The 22017-nt window shown below is 43.7% G+C and overlaps 1 protein-coding gene across 2 annotated transcripts in view; it reads left to right on the top strand.

Annotated features, from left to right (window-relative positions):
• SLC9A7 (solute carrier family 9 member A7) overlaps nucleotides 1-20055 on the top strand; it is a gene marked incomplete at both ends in the record, with an annotated part of 141627 nt that extends 121572 nt beyond the window's left edge. For both annotated transcript variants that reach the window (XM_079727329.1, XM_079727328.1), the window contains 3 exons: nucleotides 8350-8432; nucleotides 16022-16127; nucleotides 19834-20055. In XM_079727329.1, coding sequence (XP_079583455.1) covers nucleotides 8350-8432; nucleotides 16022-16127; nucleotides 19834-20055 — 411 coding nt within the window. The remainder of the gene's footprint in view (nucleotides 1-8349; nucleotides 8433-16021; nucleotides 16128-19833) is intronic.
• Nucleotides 20056-22017: the final 1962 nt, after the last annotated feature.

Genomic DNA, 22017 nt, shown 5'->3' with positions numbered 1-22017 from the left:
AAAGGCTCATTCGCTCATATGTCTGGTGCCTGGGCTGGGAGGACTCAGACTAGGACCGTCGACTAGAATGCCTGTGATGGCTTCTCCATGGCCTCAGGGTATGGGACTTCTTATGTGATGGCTCAGGCTTCCAAAAGCCCGTGTCCCAGCAAGCAGATTGGAGACTATGTGGCCCTTTCTGGCCTAACCTGGGGAGTCACACAGCATCACTTCCGTGATTACTACAAGTTGCTAGGGCCAGCCCAGATTCAGCGGGAGGAGATAGAGACCATCACCTCTGGATGGGAGGAGCATAAGTAAAGTGGCAGCCATGTTCTAAAGCTGCTGTATCAGCCCTGTTGTGGGGCTGGTGGGCTCATTCTGCCTCCAGGTTTTGCTCCTTCCCCAGGCCAGCATTTCCTGGGCAGGCAAGGTGGGGGAAGGGAAACTCACGATAGGAGCAGAGATTTGTTTCCAAAATGTTATTATTTGGCCTTGGGAGTGAAGAACTGTTTTGTTCAGCATAGAATACCCAGTGCTGAGCACAGTGCCTGGTCCATGGGGGGCCTGATCGGTATTTGATGGGAAGATGGGGGAGTGAGAGCAGCACAGGGCCTGGGAAGCTTCACTCACCACGTGCATGTGTTGTCCACAAAGCCACGTTGAGTGTTTCTTTTTCTTTCAGTCAACTTTGCATCACACTCATCATTGCACTTAATCCCAAATCCAGTCTGCATGTCTTAGATTCCCTAGGATCTTCTAAATGACTCCAGCTACCAAATCAGATTTAACACATCTCGCAAAATGTGGTGCCGTGTGGGGCCCAGGGGTGCCACCACAGCTTTCTCTGAGGGTGGTTACAGCCTGATGAGCCATTCTTGGGTTGATGCCCCTTAAGGGACACACAGCCATGACCTCTGAAAGTTCTAGGCATTTTGGGAAGAGCGTTCAGTGAGCTTCACTTGGAGATTTGGTGCCCAGTTTAACGGTGCTCCAGAAGGCCTTTGCGGCTATATTAGAATTGGCCATTGTGCCAGTTGGGAACATGTGGTTTCAATGAGAAGCTCTTTTTGAAAAGTTGCTATTTGACTCGAGCTTTGATTAAGGACTTTAGAAAACAGGGGTTCAGGAACTGTGCACCTGGCAGCCAATTTAGAGTCTGACAGTTTGGGTTCCCCCAAACTGGGATCTGAGGAAACCTGGGTGAAATTCATGATGGACATCCTCATTTCACCGAAGGGAAAATAATAGCTCTGGTAGGATACACATCCTCCATAGACCTGTGGCCAGTCAAGTTAATTTTGTAAGAAAAACAGGTCACTGCCAGGTGGATATCGAGGGTTTGGGGCAATTTCATCTTGACAGTTCCAAGTTGGTCAACACCGCCCCCCCTCCCCCCGGCCATTTTGCTGTTTTCCATCGCTCCTGCCTCTGGACTCAAGCATCTGTGAAAGGAAATATGTGAAATGGTTCGGTTGGTTTCATGTAGCTGAACTTACTATGTCTCAGAGACAGTGGGCTTGTAACTAGACTTAGTAACAAACTTGCTGTGGAAATGTTTGAAAAGCAGTGGGTCCTAAATGCTAAGGGTTCTGGCAGTGCATTTAGTCCATGCAGTGATAGCTAAGGTAGCGCCCCCAGCCTCAGGCAGGGTGAACATTGGAAACTGCCCTTTGGGCCAATTTTGACCAGGCAGACGGTAGCCACTTCCGCTGCACTCCCAATGGCACCCCTTTGGCCAGCCCTGGTCAGGAGCTGTGTCACAGCTTCGCTTTGACCGCCCTCCTTCCAAACCTCATACGCAGTCGTGCAGAGGGCCCTCAAAGGCAGTTCTGTTGGCATTTTGAAAGTCTTTCAAGATTGCTGTCAGAGGGAAGAGATATGGGAACATATGTATATGTATAACTGATTCACTTTGTTATAAAGCAGAAACTAACACACCATTGTAAAGCAATTATACTCCAATAAAGATGTTAAAAAAAAAAGATTGCTGTCAGACTGGGAAAAAAAGGCAAACTTCAAGTTCAGTTCTTCAGGACACCTTCTGAAAAATGACTCATGCCCTCATGCAGAAAGGGCCTCATTTCTCCAAGTCCTTCTGGCCTGACTTCTTGATCCAGTAAGCCATTAACAACAGGGCTGGGAGTGCTCAGTGGTCATGAGAAACCAGTAAAACAGAGAACTAAATGGGCTTCTCAGTTTTGGGTGAAACCCTGGGTTCCTTGCAGCTTCCGCTGAAATGGATCCAGGTCACATGCTCAATGTTGTCATGAAACTGAAATCAGAGGTGGGGGAAGTCCAGATGTTTGTTCCCCATCTTGCTAAAAGCAAACAAACAAACAAAAAAGTGATTTTTTTTTTTTTTTTTTTTTTTTTTTTGCGGTACGCGGGCCCTCTCACTGTTGTGGCCTCTCCCGTTGCGGAGCACAGGCTCACGGACGCACAGGCTCAGCGGCCATGGCTCACGGGCCCAGCCGCTCCACGGCATGTGGGATCCTCCCGGACCGGGGCACGAACCCGCGTCCCCTACATCAGCAGGCAGACTCTCAACCACCGCACCACCAGGGAAGCCCCAAAAAAGTGATATTTGATGGGAAAGCACAGTTTATAAGGAGCACAATTTTCCTCACCGGTCCTAGAAGCCCAAGGTTATAAGTAGAGTCATGGCTACAGAGCCACAGAATATTAGCTCATGTGGGCGAAAGAAGGGAGCTGTTGGCCAGAACTTTTGGCTGTGTGTGAGGGAAGCATGAGAATATTGTGGATAGGCTTCAGCTTCATGTCCCTGGCAAGTTTGACTCATTAGAACAAAACAAAACAAAATACTCAGCTGCTTTGTTTCTGTGGAGGTCTTGGTGACTTTGCAACCAAAACAAAAACAAGCCCAGCTGGAGGCAAGCTGCCTGGGCCTGGGGGTGGCCTCCCAACCCATTCAAGGGGGGATTTTTCATGCCAGATGCAGCTGAGATTTATGTTGGCCGGACACGCAGACACATCATTCACTTCCTTCCCCAAGTTTACAGAAGCGCGCTCATTGATGAGGCCTCTTTGGAGTAGGCAGGAACACGAATCTGAATGTATCCCGCCTCTGTCATCTCAGCAGGACAAGGTCACAAGCAGGATATTAGTGGAATGTGGGGGAAGGGAAACCACTGTGCTTGTGGTGTGTGTGTGTGTGTGTACCTGAAAACTGCAGAAACTCAGCTGTTTATAGTTGCATTCACATATACCTTTCTGGGCAAGTTGGATTTGTTTGTTCCTGGGTCCTCCCCCAGTTTCCTTCCAGGCTAAAATCTGACATCCAGTCCCTTAAATCTTTAACTTCAAACAGTTGCTGAAGTGCCTTTCCTCAGATTACTACTCTCTGACTGCCTTCCCCACCACACTTTTTTATTTTTCTGATGGCCTCCCTTGGCCCCTGATTTCCCTTTCTGCTATTCCTTTTTTTTGTCTTAGAAGTTCAAAATTAACATTTATTCATTCATTTGACAAATATTTATGGAGCATCTGTTATATTTCAGACATTCTTGCAGGCTCTGGGAATACATTTGCAAACACGACAGATGAATCTCTGTCTTTAAGGGCTTAGTGACAATGTGATACAGGATAAGGGTGGAGAGTGGCAGAGGTGAGATGGTGGAGGGCTTTATCTGCTTCTCCAAGAGGGACCGTGAACCTCCCCCCCTGCTGTTCCGAGTGTCCCCATGGACAGCAGCCCGGGCATCACCAGAGAGCTCGTTAGAAATGCAGACTCTCAGGCCCCACCTGAACCCACAGAATCAGAATGTTCACTTTAACAGGGTGCCCAGGAGGGTTGTGTGCACTTTACAATTTGAGAAGCCCTGGTGGAGGCAGTGTGGAGCTCTTAATTCCCTGTTTTTAAACCCTGTGTTACCCGCTTCTGAGAAATCTTGGCCCCATCATCCCAGGGACATGAGAAAGACCCAAATTGGGTTGCATCAATTATGTACTCTTTTGCTCTGCATTAGTTTCATATCATTGCTGTAACAAATTGCCACAAACTCAGTGGCTTAAAACAACACAGTCTTATAGTTCTGTAGGTCAGAAGTCTGGTGGGTTCTACTGATTTCTCTCTTTTAGGTCTCTTAAAGCCAAAATCAAGGTGTCAGTGGGGTTGGGCTCTGGGGGAGAAGCCACTTCCAGTCTCCTTCAGGTTGTTGGTAGAATTCCCTTCCATGTGCTTGTAGGACTGAGGTCCTGTTTCCTTGCCAGCCATTGGCCAGGAGTCAAGCTCAGGTCCTAGAAGCACTCGTGTTTCCTGGCTCTTGACCCCCTCCACTTCCAACTATGAAAACTTCATGCTCTGAATCTCTCCTGCCTCTTCTCCCTCCACATCTCTCTGACTCTCTTCCCCCCCTTGTCCACTTTTCAGGGCCCATGTGATTATACTGGGCCTACCTGGAAAACCTTAAGTCCACCCACAAAGCCCCTTTAGCCGTGTAACGTTAACAGACTCAGGCTCCAGGGATTAGGATGTAGAAATCTTTGGGGGGCAGGGGCAGTATTCTGCTCCATCTCTGAAAAAAAAATAAGCTGTTCTCATTATTGTAATGACCTTAACATAAAAAATACATCTCTTAACAATAAGAATGGAATGAAATATAACTCTACCCAGAAATCATTATTCATTAGTCCTAGAAAAATTATTTCAAAATAGGACCTTTTGCCACTCCCCAGGTCTTCAATCTGCTTTCTTTTTGTTCATCCCATATGTATCTGTCTGTTGATGTCTCCCCCTCTGTAAATGTGCTCCTCAAGTGGCAGGTGCGGGGTCTCATTCCTCTTTGTGTTTCCAGCACCCAGCATGGTACCTGGCACACAGTAGGTGCTTAATGAATGCAGGAGAAATAGCCATTCATTGTTTCATGCTCAAAAATTGCCACTAAGCAGAGCTAGTGGTATTTATTTTCCTGAAGGGGCTTCTCTATTAACAATTTCAGTAAAATGTTTTAAAATCCCTTGTGTAACTCATAAGGACAGAGAGCAGAATGGTGGTTACCAGGGGCTGGGGGATGGGGGAGGGGGAGATTTGGGGAGATGTTTAAGGGTACACACTTGCAACTAGTAGATAAACAAGTTCTGGAGAGCTAATGTACAGCATAGTGAATGTAGTCAACAATACTATATTATAAACTATAAAGTTGCTAAGAGACTAGATCTTAATTGTGCTCACCACAAAATAGAAATGGTAATTATGTGACAGGATAGAGGCATTAGCTAACCTATGGTGGTAATCAAACTGCAATATATAAACATATCAAACCAACACTGGTGTACACCTTAAACATATGCAATGTTATATGTCGATTATGTCTCAATTTAAACTTGTCCAGAGTCACACAGCAGGGCAAAGGCACAGTCAGGAGTAAAGCTAGGACTTGGACCCAGGTAGTCTGTTGAGAAAGCCTGTGATGGTTACACCTATGCCTCTTGGAGCACTCCATTGCCTTTGAAACATTTCTCAGAGATGCCAACCTTGTGCACAGCCTTGAAAGATGAATAGGGATCAGCCAGGTAGGTGTTGTGGGTGGAAGAAGGTGAGAGTATGCAAGGGTGTTCTGGATTCTAGAGGCAGGCTGAACTAAAGACATGGGGGGGGGGTGTGAACCGTCCTGGTGGGGATGGAGGTTTTGAGGAGGGCATGGTGGGAGAGCCAAGTCCCCGCTTTTTCTCTGGGCAGCCCAGGCAGGCGACCCACCTACTGTAGGATCACCTGCACCCACACCGACCCCTGCTTTGAACCCGCAGGAAGGGCTGGCTGGCTTGTGAATGGTAGCCACCCAAATCATGCTAGGAAGCAGTTGTTGGTTGTCTTCTGGGTCAGCTTAAAAATATCAGTCCTGTTCCACAGACCCTCCCCGATTTCCCCAAAGCCTCTATATGTGGATTTATCCAAGTTCTTCCTGTACATAATCATACTTCTGGCCCCATCTCTTAGAATAAGAAGTTGTTTAACACCCCCGTTACAGAGTTGCACTTTTTATTTGCCCTGAATTTGTAACCTTTCAGGGTTGGCTCTTAGTGTCTTACATTTCTAAGGTCGCTTTATCTTATTTGTGGACTGTAGGCATATCTCTTTGTAGCCTGAGAAGACCTTTTCTTAATTTGCCTTCAAAAAAAAAGCCTTTCCCTTGCTTTACTCATTTTCATTGTCCCTCTTGGGGCTTATATAGGTCAGTCTCCTGTAGCTTCCTTAAGGTGAGATGACAAGAACTTAAGTGTTTCAGGTGATGAGAATGCACTGTGATTTGATAATGCAGAGGTTAGGATGACAGAATAGGGGTTTGCCATTTTTATTGTCATTTTAGTGGAAGAGCAGACAAAAGTGACTTTGGGGAACTTGTCTTATGCCCAATGGTTTATAGCATCCTTCCAGAAGATGTTTATCATCTTGCTAGTTTTTTCTTTAGTAAGATTCTACAGACACTTAGAACCAAGAGCTTAGAGCCTATCACTTTATAAAGAAGCATTTAATTTTTTTCGTAAAGCGGTCATCTCGCAAAAAAGTCATCTACCACCTTTCCACTCAGTCGTGTGGCATTTCGAAATCTCCCTAGAGTTGTCATTGGGCTAGCAATTAATTACCTGAAGGAATGATTGTTTTCTGCAAATAGAGACATTTCTGTGCCCCCTTTTCCCTGTGTGATTTATTAAAATGTGAAATAAAGTTGGTCTCTGGGGTCTCTCCTTTTTATTTCCTCATCCACAGAAGGGCCCATTTAACTAAGCCATTTGCATATATGTCACTAAACATTCCTCAAATACCGTGGGACTCTGTTTTTAAAAGTCATCTTTGCCGTTGGAAATATTAGGAATTTAAATAGTGCTTGCTAACTTCCCTCCCTATGCTTGTCTGTATCTTACTTACCTTCTCAGAGATTTCTGACTCCTTCTTGGCGTCTCTACTACAGGTAGAATTTACACCCACGGAGATTTGGAACTACATACTTGTAATCGTTGACTCAACTTTTATTTGGTTATTCTTTTTTTTTTTTTTTTTTGCGGTACGCCGGCCTCTCACTGTTGTGGCCTCTCCCGTTGCGGAGCACAGGCTCCGGATGCGCAGGCTCAGCGGCCGTGGCTCACGGGCCCAGCCGCTCCGCGGCATGTGGGATCTTCCCGGACCGGGGCACGAACCCATGTCCCCTGCATCGGCAGGCGGACTCTCAACCACTGCGCCGCCAGGGAAGTCCTATTTGGTTATTCTTGATTGCCCCTTACTTGTAGAGCTGCCTCTCCCTAGAACATTCAAGAGGAGGATGATAAAAATGGCTGCACTTCACAAGCAGCCTGTACTTTCAGAGCTTGTCATCCAGCAATATAGAACCCCGGCACTGCCCTCAGACTGCTGCCATCAGCCCACTTTTTAATATCAATTGTGCTGCTTATCCTACTCGCACAGAACAGATTTCCTAAACCACAAATGAATGCTTGATTGTGCCAGTTACTTTGAAAATGAAATGATGGGGATGTTTGAGTTGGAAAGGCATGAGAGGAGTAGTAAAGGAGCGTACTACTTGAGGGCAGAGAAAATAACAGAGATGCTGATTCTGGCTCCCTTTCCCCTGCCCACCCCCACCCCCCTTCCTAAAGCTGGGAGGGCAAGTTACTAACTGCCTGGAACACAATGCAGGTGCCTGGGTGAGGACCACAAAGAGTCCTTGGCTGGTTTGTCAGGAAACTCAACCAAGCGTGATTTCCCCAGGCCAGCTGTGGGGGACCTGGAAAGTTGGTTTTACAGATGCTTTCTTTAATCTTCTCTATAAATCAATTTTGGCCTGTTAGGATCTAGACTACTTTAGGGTAATTAACCTGCTAAAAGACACTCTGAGGGGCTTCCCTGGTGGCGCAGTGGTTGGGAGTCCGCCTGCTGGTGCAGGGGACACGGGTTCATGCCCCGGTCCGGGAGGATCCCACATGCCGCGGAGCGGCTGGGCCCGTGAGCCATGGCTGCTGGGCCTGCGCATCCGGAGCCTGTGCTCCGCAGCGGGAGAGGCCACAACAGTGAGAGGCCCACACATCGCAAAAAAAAAAAAAAAAAAAAAAAAAAAAAAAGACACTCTGAGGAAAATTACAGTAAAAATGCCAAAAGAAATTTTATACTACATTGAGTTGGTCTACCCTCAGACATAACCAAGCCTGTTTCTTTGGGGATTGATTTGTCTGCCTTTTGGATTTATTTGATTTCTTTTAAAATATTACCTCCTGATAAATCTTTGAAATTTTTGTGATACAGGATGTTTGACTCTGAGCTCAAAATCTCTAAAGGTTATGGTTAAAAGGGAAGCTTTTCCCCCTATTTCAATCCCTTTTCTGCAACTAAGTATCTTTCTTCTTGTTTGTTCCTAGGATGGTCCAGATACTGCCAGAGGAAACCGGACAAAGCAGGAGAGTGCATGGCTATTCAGGCTGTGGTACAGCTTTGACCACAAGTATCCTTTTACGAGGATTCCCTGTATTTGTGAAACATCAGCGATGAAATCCTCTTGTTGAGTTGTCAGTGAATGACTTCTGATGAGCAAGGAAAGATGTGTGCTTGCTGCTACAGGTGTAGTCAGTCCTCTCTTGGGACACATGCAATGATCATTCAACCACAGGCAGTCATAACGAGCATCTCTCTGGCCAAGAGGAATGTTTGTTTGCACATCATTAGGGTAGCCAGTCCACAGCCTGGTAGACTCACGTGGCTCTTCAGAGCTTTGTGTCCAAGGGAAATATGCCTGTGTAGGTGAATTAGTTAAAATTCCACTTGAACCATGCTGTGGTCAGGAAGGGAAGTGGAGGTTAGCCAGTTAATCCATGTGGAGAGGATGATTCCTATTGGCTGAACTGAGTCTGGCCAAGTCTGATCCTGGCCTTAACTGGACCACATGCAAGGCAGACTCTGTTCTAGTAGATTCACTTGGCCCCAGGTGAAAAATTAAAAGCCAAAAAGTTACACTTTCATGGCTTCTTAGGTTGACATAGCAGTCAAATGGGTAGGTAGCTTATATATGGTCTTTGGAGACTTTGAAAGTATTTAAAATTTTTTTATTGACGTAAAGAATACGTATAGGAAAGTACATAAATCATAATTGCTCTGCGAGTTATTGCAAAATAAGTACACTCAATACCAAACAGGTCACGAAACACAAAATTACCAGTTCCCCTCATGCCATAACCCAATTACTGCCCCTTTCTCCTCCCCAAATGTAGCCACTCTCCTGACTTTAGCAACACTTAATAATATTACCTGTTTCTGAACTTTGTATAAATATGATTATAGAGTGTTTATATTTTAGTATCTGGTTTGTTTGGCTTGACATTATTTGTGTGATTCATCCATGTTGTAGCTCTAGTTCATCTATTTTCATTGCTGTATAGTATTTCATTGTATGACTATCATAATTTATTTATCATCCTATTGATGAACATGTAGATTATTTCTAATTTGGAGCTACGATGAAAAATACCTCTATGAACATTCTTATACATGTCTTTTGGTGCATGTATACATACATTTTTCTTGGGACTATACCCAGGAGTGAAATTGCTGAGTCATAGGACATGCAAAGGTTCAACTTTAGAAGATGGTGTCAAACAGTTTTATAAAATGGTGGTACCACTTTTCACACTTACCTCTAGTGTATGAGAGTTCCATTTGCTCCACATCCTCACTGATGGTTGGTATTGCCAGTCTTGTTAATTTTAGCCTTTCTAGTGGATTTGTAGTGGTATTTTATTGTGGTTTTTTTAAATGGAAGTATAGTTGATTTACATATTATATTAGTTTCAGGTGTACAACACAGTGATTCAATATTTTTACAGATTATACTCCTTTGTGGTTTTAATTTGCATTTACCTAGTGACTAATGAGGTTGAGCACCTTACCATATATTTACTGACCCTTTGGTATGTTCCTTTGTGAAGTGCCTGTTCAAGTCTCTTCCCATTTTTCTCTTGGGTCATTGGCCTTTTTATTACCGATTTTAAGAGTTCCTATGTATTCTAGATATGAGTATTTTGCTAGTTATATGTGATAAAAAATATCTTCTCTACTTGTGACTTGCCTTTTCACTTTTAGATAGAATCTTTTGATGAACAAAAGGTCCAATCCAATTTCTTGATCTTATCTGTTCTGGTTATTATTGTTTGTGTTCTGTTTTAGAAATCTTTGTCTACTCCAAAGTCATAAAGCCAATTTCCTATGATATCTTCTAGGAGCTTTATTGTTTACCTTCTGTACATCTGTGTTTGTTTTTTTTTAAATAAGTGACAGACATGAGCAATGAAAATGTATAGAGATAATTTGAGATGTTCTAGATGAGGTTATCATCTTTCATCTTTCAGAGATGATTTACCTTACATCTGGTCAGTGGCAAGTTTAGGGGAATTAGCAATTCCAGATCACTTTAATCCAGTCGGGAATAAAGGTGATATGAATCTGGGCTTCAGTTCCTGTGAGGGTTAATCTGTTTTCTGTGTGCCCTTTCTTCTAGGGTTCCAACCTAGAGCCTAGAGTATTTATGTAGACTTCCTCAGAAGACCCTGGACTCCAGTTTTTGTCAGATTCACTCTGTTTTGTGAGTCTTCCAGATGCTCTGCTTAGCTTCTCAGGTGCTTTTAGGGAAATCGTGGCTCACTGTGTACAGGGCTCACCTCTTGGATTTCCTTTTCCAGACTCTGGCCCTCTTCACTGCCATGGTAGCTTTCTGATGCCATTAAGCAGAAAATTTTGTTGTGTTTTATTTTCCCAGCTTTTCTAGTTAGCCTCAGTGGAAAAGATGGCTCAATTACCTTGTTTGCTATTAACTAAAATAGAACCCCCAGGGATTTTTTTTAAGTCATATGAACTTTGTCTACATTGTAATTCAGAATGCATGTTACTCACTGGGCTTGGAAAGAATGTAGAGAAAATTGGAGAGAGTTCACAGGAGAGTGATGAAAAGCTAAAGTGATAGATCATTTGGACAGTAAATGAATAAGGAAACATTGGGCTTGAACTACATTTTAGACTAAATGACATTTAGGCATATACAGAACATTCCATCCAACAACAGAATATACATTCTCCTCAAGTGCACATGGAACATTCTCCAGGATAGATCATATGTTGGGTCACAAAACAAGTCTTAGCAAACTTATGAAAATTGAAATCATACCAAGTATCTTTTCCGACCACAATAGTATGAAACTAGAAATCAGTAGCAGGAGAAAAACTGGAAAGTTCAAAAATATGTGGACATTAAACAACACACTCCTAAACAATCAATGGATCAATGGAGAAATCAGAAGAGAAATTTAAAAATTATCTTGAGACTAATGAAAATGGAAACACAACACAGGAAAACTTATGGGATGCAACAAAAGCAGTTTTGACTCATAGTGATAAGTGATACATTAAGAAAAAAGGAAGATCTGAAACAACCTAACTTTACTCTTCAAGGAACTAGAAAAAGAAGAACAAACAAAGCCCAAAATTAGTAGAAGGAAGGAAATAACAAAGGCCAGAGCAGAAGTAAATAAAATAGAGACTCAGAAAACAATAGAAAAGATCAACGAAACTAAAAGTTGGTTTTTTGAAAAGATGAACAAAACTGATAAGCATTTAGTTAGACTAAGAAAAAGAAGACTCAAGTAAATAACATCAAATGAAAGAGGAGACATTATAACTAATACCACAGAAATATATAGGCTCATAAGAGACTACTGTGAACAATTATTCACCAAAAATCGTATAACCTAAAAGAAATGGATAAACTCCTAGAAACATGCAACTTACCAAGACTGGATCATGAAGAAATAGAAAATCTGAACAGACCAATACAAGTAAGGACATTGAATCAGTAATTTAAAACCTCACAGCAAAGAAAAGCCCAGGACTATATGGCTTCACTGGTGAATTCTACCAACCATTTAAAGAAGAATTAATCCAGGAATTCCCTGGAGGTCCAGTGGTTAGGACTCCAGGCTCTCACTGCCGAGAGCCCAGGTTCAATCCCTGGTGGGGGAACTAAGATCCCACAAGCCATGCGGTGCAGCCAAAAAAAAAGAAAAGAAAAAAGAAAAAAAGAATTAACTCTTCTCAAACTCTTCCAAAAAATTGAAGATGGGGGAATACTCCCAAATTCATTTTTTGAGGACAGCATGGCCCTGATATTAAAGCCCACCAAGGACACTACAAGAAAAGAAAATTACAGGCCAGTATCCCTGGTGAACATAGACGTAAAAATCTTCAACAAAATACTAAAAAACTGAATTCTATAGCACATTAAAAGGATCAGACATCATAATCAAGTGGGATTTATCCCTGGGGGATGCCACATAATCAATGTGAACACCACATTAACAAAATAAAAATCATGTGATCATCTCAATAGATGCAGAAAAAAACATTTGACAAAATCCAGCATTCTTTTATGATAAAAACTCTCAACAAATTAGGTATAGATGGAATGTACCTCAACATAATAAAGGCCACATATGATAAACCCACAGCTAATGTGATACTCAATGGTGAAAAGCTGAACGCTTTTCCTGTCAGATCTGGAGCAAGGCAAGGTTGTGCACTGTTGCCACATCTATTCAACACAGTACTGGAAATCCTAACCAGAGCAGTTAGGCAAGAAAAAGAAATAAAAGGCATACAGATCAGAAAAGTAGAAGTAAAATTGTCTCTGCAGATGACATGATCTCACATATAGAAAACCCTAAAGATTCTACCAGGAAATTGTTTGAAGCTTTTAAACTAAATCACTAAAGTTACAGGAGATAATATCAGCATACAAAAATCAGTTGCATTTCTATATACTAACAATGAACTATCCAAAAAAGAAATTAAGAAAACAATTCCATTACAGTAGCATCAGAAACAATAAAATACTTAGGAATAAATTTAACCAAGGAGTGAAGATTTATATACTGAAAATTAAAGAACATTGACAAAAGAAATTGAAGAAGACACAAGTAAACGGAAAAATACCTGTGTTCATGGATTGGAAGAATTAATATTGTTAAAATGTCCACACTGCCCAAAGCGACCTACAGGTTCAGTATACTCTCTATCAAAACTCTGATGGTATTTTTCACAGAAAAAGAAAAACCATCCTAAAATTTGTATGGAACCACGAAAGAACCTAAGTAGCTAAAGCCATCTTGAGGGAAAAGAACAGAGGTGGAGGCATCACACTTCCTGATTTCAAATTATATTACAAAGTTACAGTAATCAAAAAAGTATGGCACTGGCATAAAAACAGACACACAGATCAAAGGAACAGAATAAGAGGTCCAGAAATAAACCCTTGCATATAGAGTCAAGACCAACATGCCAAGGAAACACAATGGGGAAAGGGCAGTCTCTTTAATAAATGGTGCTAGGAAAACTGGACAGCCACATGCAAAAGAATGAAACTGGACCTCATCTTATACCACTCATAAAAATCAACTCAAAATGGATTAAAAACTTAAATGTAAGACCTGAAACCATAAAACTCCGAGATGAAAACAAAGGGGAAAAACTCCTTGACACTGGTCTTGGCACTGATTTGTTGTTGTTGTTGAGTTTGACACCAAAAGCGCAGGCAACAAAAGCAAAAATAAACACGTGTAAAATTTTTTACATCAAACTAAAAAATTTCTGCAAATCAAAGGAAACCATCAACAAAATGAAAGTCCTAGGATGAAAAAAATTTTTCTGAGCTTAGAATTCTATACCCAAACTGTTAATCACAAATGAGCAAAGGGCTTCCCTGGTGGCGCACTGGTTGAGAGTCCGCCTGCCGATGCAGGGGACGTGGGTTTGTGCCCCGGTCCGGGAAGATCCCACGTGCCGCAGAGTGGCTGGGCCCGTGAGCCATGGCTGCTGAGCCTGTGCGTCTGGAGCCTGTGCTCCGCGGGGGGAGAAGCCACAACAGTGAGAGGCCCGCGTACCACAAAAAAAAAAAAAAAAGAGCGAAAAGAAAGGAGGGTGGCTTTCAGACATGCAAGAATTCAGAAAGTTTAGCACCGTGCAGACTCTATAAGAAGGGGGGAAAATAACATAAGGATTAAACAAAATCCAACTAAGGGGACAGTGATTTGTTATAACCCAGAAGAAGTGAACACAATCAAAAAGAAATTAAAAGATCTTTTTTTTTTGCAAGATACTCAAATGTTCTTTTCTAACAAAGTTTAAATGAGATTGTATTACATTTCCTTTAATAGTATTCCAACCACTCTGCTTGGTTACAGTGAATAATATTCATAAATTACATTTTTACAAGTGCTGCTTATTGGTCTTTAACATTAGGCTCAATCCATAGATAAAGCAGATATTTGCTTATTAGTTACAGAATGCAAATGTTATATACCTACAGTATAAAATTAATTATAAATAAAAATTAGAAATGAAAAAATTGAAAAGAGGCAGGAATGTAAATGAATTAAATTTACCATCCTTCATAAGAGGGAGCTAAAAGCTGACTACAGTTTATAAATCAGGAAATAGGCGGAAAAAACTGTATTCTATAAAGTTGTAATGGTAAATTACCAGAAAGACTGGGTGGGAGGGAGGCTTGATATTTCATTTTTGCCCTTCCAACAATCTGAATATTTAAAATCTATCCGTAAATATTTTTTCTCTTTTAAAGAAGTTGTTAGAGGGCCTTCTGTATTTGGGAAGAGCGAGCTTGTCTTTGAACTGCCCAAGACAGGGAACTGAAAGGTAGCCTCTGGGTTCCCCGGAACTCTTTTGTATTAGTCATTCTGCAAATCCAGCTGCTGTCAGCTTCTGAGCTGAAGACACAAGAAAACTGATAGGCCTGTAGGGGCTGTTTCTAGGAATGAGGACAGCAGTCAGAGGGGGCTTGTTCTGCTTATAGAGTCCCAGCAGAGCCCACACATCCTCCTCTGATGAGTAATTCCCAGTCAAAATTTTACCCAGGGGTCACCCTTCCATCTCCTCCTGTAGAGAAGCCTTTTCTCTCTCGTGCTGCTCTGAATGAAGACAGGAAGTGATGGTGCTAGGAGCAGTCATCTGCTTGGGTACAGACAGCTGTGACTCCTTCTCACCTGCCTTTAAAGTCTCTTGGCCATTCCTGCATTTGAGTTGGCCCTGTAGGTCTCCACCTTTTCCACATTGCTTCGGCTCTGGGTATCAGAAATGATCCCAGCTCCATCGTAATGTGACACAGGGCTGCACATTTGCCAGCACAAATATCCGTAGATTGGCAAACCCTGAGCCGGTCTCCACAGAACAGTTGACCTTCATGTTAGAACAGGGGGCTCAATTGAGGGCAGGTTTGCTTCTCAGGGGACACTGAGCCATGTCAGGAGACATTTTTGTTGTCACACCTGAGGGAAGGGTTGGGGGTGCTCTAGTGGGTAGAGGCCAGAGATGCTGCTAGACATCCTACAACGCAGGACAGCCCCCTACGACAAAGGGTGATCTGGCCCACAATGCCACTAGTGTCGAGGTGGAGAAACTGTGTTGGAGAGTCTGGGAGAGAGGCAGCGGGTAGAGGGTAGAATAGTCCTGTATGGGAAGGTGGGAGGTTGAGGTCTGAGTGACCTTCGTGAAACCATTTTGCCTTTTGCCGAGTCCTCTCAGGTCCTGTCCACCTCGAACATTTCCACCATGTGACCTCTGGGGAGAGTGGACCCAGGGGCTGTAACATCTCCACTCCAGCTACACGATTTCCTGTTTCCAAAACATGAGCTGGTTGTGTGTCAGAAGCTGGAAGGCTGATCAAAACCGGAATTCTCATTCAGCATAACAAAGAAGGCAGAAGGGTGTTCTAATTAATCAGATATTCTTTGTAACTGAAAATGAGGAACCGCAAACCTGAAAGTTAACAGTTAACATTTAAGGCTGATGGGGCATAGTTTAATTTGGATTCAGACTGTTGCAGACTACAGGTACTTTCTGTATTGTACTGGTAAAATGGGGGAAAAGAGGCTTTTCGGGGGTAGAATGCCAGATGATTTACTCTTTGGGATTTCTAAACACATTTTGTTGGGTGTGTGTTTTCTTTGCAGGCACTTTTCCTTAATTCTCTTTTTAAAGTTACTTGAAGCCCATCCTCACACACAGTGGCCCCCCATTAACCACCACTCTCCCAGCCTGGTGTGGCTTGCTCGCTCGGTGTCTGACCAGTCCCCAGGTGTACGAGGTAAGTACAGCATGGCCGGGTTGCCATGGTAACACTGCAGTTCTGCTATGGCCTTTGCTTTGAATTTCCACCAAACGTGACAGAGAACAGCATCAATGTCTCCTTCTCTTAAAGATAGTTGAGGCTTCCAGCCTCCCCAGCCCCTCCCCATATACAAATGGAATTCCCGTGCCACCTCTGATAAACTGTTTTTAAATTACAAAAAATGGGTCAGATGCCAAGAACAGCATTTCCTTGGAACTGCTCCCGGTTTTGTAAAGTGATTTTTAATGCTTATGGTGAGTTTTTAGTGGAATATGAGCCTAGGTAATAATGCTAATTACCTTTCCTTTTATGTTGGAAGGATACAGACCAATAGATTAAAAAGTTACTTTTATAATTTCCCATCCCATTTTATTTAATAACTCTGTCTTTTTTTGAATGCTGAATAGTTTGCTCAGTTTGGACCTCTGTGTAAAGTGACAGTGTGGGCCATTTGGATGTGTTTTATCATCAGAAACAAAGGGTAGTGACTCCGCATCCTCACTTCTCCCACTAAAGAAGCTCCAATTGATTACACTGTTTGATTTTGTTTCACTGGGCTTACGTGTTTCTTTGCTTTCTAGCTCTAGTCTCCTTTAACCAATTTCTAAAGCCTTCCTTCTTACTTAGGTTTTACAAGGGTCACCTTTCATGTCTCTGTAATAGTAAAGTAACTAACCCACTATGGAAACTTTATAAAAACCTTACCTAATCGGAAGCTTACCAACTATTCCTCACACATCAGTTAGGGGTATTTGGCCTACTTTGAACTCAGCATAAACTCAATATACTTCCAGGGACTTAAATTGAAAGTGCTCCCCCCACCGCTTCCAGAGCCTGCCCAAGGTTTGCTTCCTGGGGTAATGTTTTGGCTGTGGACTCCCACAGCCAACCCAAGATGCGGTGACTTGGGCTACAGGCAAGAACCCCCCTCCATTCTGCTGCTACTACCTTGGGCTGGGGTCCTGACTGGGGTCCCAGCCACCTCCAGACACGGAGAGGCCTGCTACTGAGAGACTGAGAGCAGAGAGTCTTTGGAAGTTTAACTGAGGAAGCCAGAGGTGAGAGAATGGAGGGGGCTCCATGTGGAGTCTAGTGCCGGGTGAGGGCATCAGATGAGCCATTCTCTGGGCTGTTTGACACACTTTTGGGTGGCCCCCCCATCACCTGTAGGGCGTTTTATACCTTCACCAAGATTCTTTGGGAGATACGGAAGATGTTCGTTATTCCTCATTTCCACTAACTCTAAACGAAATTTAGGCTTGAGAACCGCCTAGGAAACAGTGTTCTTCCACTTAATGAAAATGATCTGTGGATATTTAAATGCACACATTCCCACGACACTCTTGCTTGCAGGTGTTTGCAGGGTTATTTCACTCCATTTCCATAGCAGCCCTCACTGGACAGCTAGCTATGTAATTACACAAACCTTCAGCTGAACAAAACTTTTGTCAATCCCGTCATCTGGAATTTGAGGGTGTGGGATGGTTTTGTCGTCAGCATAGAACATTCCTTAAGTTTCCATCTGGAAATCCCTCTCCACTGGGTTTTACTACGTCCTTGTTTCTGAGTGACCTTACCTGGGGTACTATTTGTCTGGACTTGTGAGTTTCATCATGCAATGGGACAATTTTGGCCCTGCTTCCCACTGCGTGGGGTCAGAGTGGGCCACACCGGAGCTTCCATCTGGGGGTTCCTCTGTGCTGCTGGGGAGGGAGGGGCTTGGCTCCATTTGCAGAATTCCCCACACATGCAGTTGTTCTGTATTCCTCTCTGTCCCCGTGTGGCTCCTAACCTCGAATCAGCAAAATACGTGCCAGGAGAGTCTTCTCCTGAACATTGGGAGCTAAGGAGCCCTGGGAGAGAGATTTTGACAGATGAACAAAAACATTACTTAGCACATGTATGAATGGGAGAAATGGAACGTGCTAAGACAGGGAACATGATGTCATCTGTTGTTAAGAAAACCATCATGGAACAGATGGAGTTTCAGGACTTTGAGAACTACTAATGGGGAAGAGGAAATTGGGGAGTTTGGAGTGAGCTTTAGAATTATGCTCTGCCCGAGTCGAGGATGTTTATTGAACTGTACATTTGCTCCCTGCCTCATTCCGGTGAGGGTTCGAGGCAGCAATCAAGAGGACTTGTGTGCTTGCCTGTTAAAAAAGTCAGAGCCCTGGTTAAGTGGAGCCACACTGTGGAGAGTGGAGAAGGCGACGTCACTGAGAAACAATGCAGAAAACAAGCATGTGCTTGTCACCCTTACGTGCCCAGAGATGGGCCAGAACCCACGGGTCCTCCCTGGGTCGGTTCATTTAACAGGCGTTCATCTAGCACCTCCTAAGAGGTCAGCAGCTCAAGCAAGGGCGCCAGGAAGAGGAGGAGATCACTGCTGTTCAGTGGTTTCTCACGTAGATGGGGATCCCCGGCCCGGACACGGGAGAATCTACCCCAGCCTCGGGCAGCGAGACTGAGTGGGGGCCTCGTGGCTGTCAGGGAGGCAGGCTCAGCATCCCACACCAAGGAGACCCTGTCGTGTAGAGGCCGAAGGACCGCAAATGCACTTTGAAGGTAGATGGGAAATAGGAGAGAAAGAACCATTTACGTGGAGCAGCTTGGAAGCATATGTTTGCCATTCAAGGAAGAAGCTCCCCGTGTTTGACGGCCATGCAGCGGGGGCACGGGGAGTGTACCACCCCTTGCTTTGCTTGTTAAACCATCAGAGGGTGAAAGGTTGTGCCTGACTTCACGCTGCTTCCTGACACTCTCCCCGTAGTCTCGTAGTTTCAAGTGGCTGCCACTTAGCCTGCTTTGCTCAGCCTTGTCTGTTCTGCTACCACCGCTGCCTAGCATGAGATGCCCCACCAGTCCTCTTCCCGACGGGGTGATTTTTCACATCTTTTATGTGGGTAGAACCAGTCTAGGGACAGCATAAATCCTAACTCTGCTTCCAAGCAGCTGGACAGCCACAGGCAGATTCCATGGGTTCTCTCAGGTTTTCTTCTCTGTGACCCGAGTGTTTGTGCCCTTCATAGGGAAGGGGTGAGGATCAAATGAGAGCTTCTATGATGTTCCTGGCAGGCGTATAATAGATGCTCGAGAAAACGTCCCCTCCCTCTCTGTCCCTCACTTCATCCACCTGAGGGCTTCCTTCCCACCAGGGTGTTTCTGTGGGGACAGGAAGGAAATCCTAATTATGGCTTATCCTCTTCCCTGAATTGCTGACTAGGACAAAGAGTAGTTCAACTGTAAACCAGGTGGGTTTAGGGTGGTTTGTACAGGGCAGGAGGCTGCCTCCACCCCCGGAAAACCTTCCCAAAGGAGAGAGGACTTGAAACCTATTTGTAGGTTTGCCCAGGGACCTTACTCCTTCCTACCTTTGTGGGTTGGGAAGCCGAAAATTGGAGCTGATCTCCCTTTCTTCCCTTTTGTCACTTTTTGTCCCCAAGCTGTCAGGCATTTAAAATCAGAACTGCTTTCTGGTGTTTGAAGTGCTGGTTCAGCAACAGCCTTACATTGACTAGCACTCTACAGTTTACATCCAGTTATCATGCTAGAGGCTCAAGGCAGGCAAGTTTTATGATCCCTCTTTTCAGATGAGGAGCTGAGGTTGGGGTTGGCTTCAGCCCGGGAAAATAGTGGTCTTCCATTTGTTGATGTTCATGGTGTTTGTTGCACATTTCAGAACCAAGAGCCGCTGAGAGAGGAAGACTCTGATTTCATCCTGACCGAGGGCGACCTCACCTTGACCTATGGGGACAGCACAGTGACTGCGAACGGCTCCTCAGGCTCTCACGCAGCCCCCACAAGTACCGAGGAGGTGCTGGAACGAGACCTGGGAATGGGAGAGCAGAAGGTTTCCAGCCGGGGCACCCGCCTGGTGTTTCCCCTGGAGGATAATGCGTGACTCCCCGCCCTGAGCCCTGAGTGACGGGGTAGGCCCACTGGCGGGGTGAGGATGGCTGCGAGCTTGACGTGGGGCCTTGACTGAATGGAACTAAACACTTCTATTTTATTGGGGTCTGAAGATATCTTCACATTTAAAATTTAACCCAAGATGCAGCTGGTGGGGCTAAAGTGTCTCTAAATCAAGACAAATGCAGACCTATTCCCACTTTGTTCACATAGTAGTGCGCTGTTCAGAGTTAAACAAACAAACAAACTAATAGCATGCTTTAATGCTCTCTTCATTCATTCACCTGCAGATCTGAACAAGGTGTGGCAGGTTGAAGAACTCCTGGGGGTTCTTCCCAGGAGAGGCTTCATATCCAGACATAGCGATGCAGGTCTAGCTGGTTGTAGGAATAGCAAGGGGGGAACAGGCTAGAAAAAGACCCTGAAGGAAGGCAATTGAGACTGGACCTCCAAGGATTGTGAGAAGCTGGTGTTAAACGGGCCAGAAAACACGAAAAAGCAGTTTGAGTGGAGGCTCCAGCAGCGAGGCTGCGTGACTGCACCCTCCTATCAGGATTCCTGCCCTTTTTGGCTACCTGTGTTTCCTCTAGACTGAAGATTGGAAAATATGTCCATGAACATTTCAACATGGGGGAACGAATTCCACTTCCTTCTCTGGAAATCTCCATAAAGAAGAAGTTACTGAAATGTTTGAAACCAAAGGCAAAATAGTGTTATACTGTTGTTTTTAATTAATCTGAGGACAGGAGAAACTGTTTAGAAACTGATGGCGATATCATGGCAAAAATCAGTCAGTTCTTGAAGACTCCCATATGAGCTGACTGCCTGGAAAACGATTAATAGGACTGGATTCTATTGTGGGTTTAGAGATAACACCACAAATTGTGGGGTGCAATTTTATCTAGGGAAGAGAAGGCAGTAAGAAGCCTAAGAGGGAACAAGCTAGTATTCGGAGGGAAGAAATCTCACTGCAAACAAAACTAACTGCAAAGAAAATACAAAATAGTATTCTTACGACTGAGTAGAATTCCAAACTTTGAGCTAATAAATACATGAGAGTTCAGTGGCCACATGGGGAATCAGAGGCAAGTCAATGAAAAGTTCAGCATTATTCAACCTGATGGAAGGTTCTGTCTACCATAGACAGATTAAGAATCCAGATGTCTTGACATTGAATGCCATGTAGAGAAGGGCCATTTTCTTGGTATCTGGGGAGCCTTGCACCAGCTTAATTTGTAAGTGTGGTTTAAAATTTAGGGTTTTAGATTGGGTTCTTTGTGGATGAGCTCTTCCACCTGCCCGCACCTGCAGTAGGTGAAATACTGAGAGAACTCTTGGAAACCAAGTTTGAGATTCTCTCCCTGTCTCTATGCTTCAGTGCTAGTATATTTGAAAACCCAATTTCTAAAAAATGCTTTCATAAAATGTGGGCATTTTTCTTATTATGGCAGACAAAATAGTGGCCCAGTTCAGTCTAGGACACCCATAATGAAGTCAGTCATTTAATCTTCTTGACTCGCATTTTAATGGTTAATTTTTGAATAAGACATTACTTGATACTTTGTTTTTGAATTGATAATTTGTGCAAACCAGGAAAATTTTATTATTAGGTTAAGCCATATGAAATTGCTGACATTCAACCATTAAAAAAATAGATAGGGCAATTTCATATGGTTCAATATAATATAATTGAATCATTTTTATTCCCCTCTTTCCTTCGTATCTACACTAAAGTCCATTTTGATTTTATGGTCATCCATGGGCTTTGTCCTCTTCACTGCAAACATTTTATTCTAACCTACTTAAATATAAGTAAATGGAGATCTGCTAAGGCTACAAGTTAGCTAGGTTTGTAATTATGTGGTTGGATTTTTTATTCAGTGGATCAGAGTAAGTCACTGACCTGTCGTCCTAATTTTGGTTTGCAAGATGTGGAGATAAATCCTGACCTTAC

The sequence above is a fragment of the Hyperoodon ampullatus genome (assembly GCF_949752795.1).
Source record: "Hyperoodon ampullatus genome assembly, chromosome: X".
NCBI lineage: Eukaryota > Metazoa > Chordata > Mammalia > Artiodactyla > Ziphiidae > Hyperoodon > Hyperoodon ampullatus.
The sequence above is the reverse complement of the archived record's forward strand: the minus strand, read 5'-3'. Positions and strand labels throughout refer to the sequence as shown.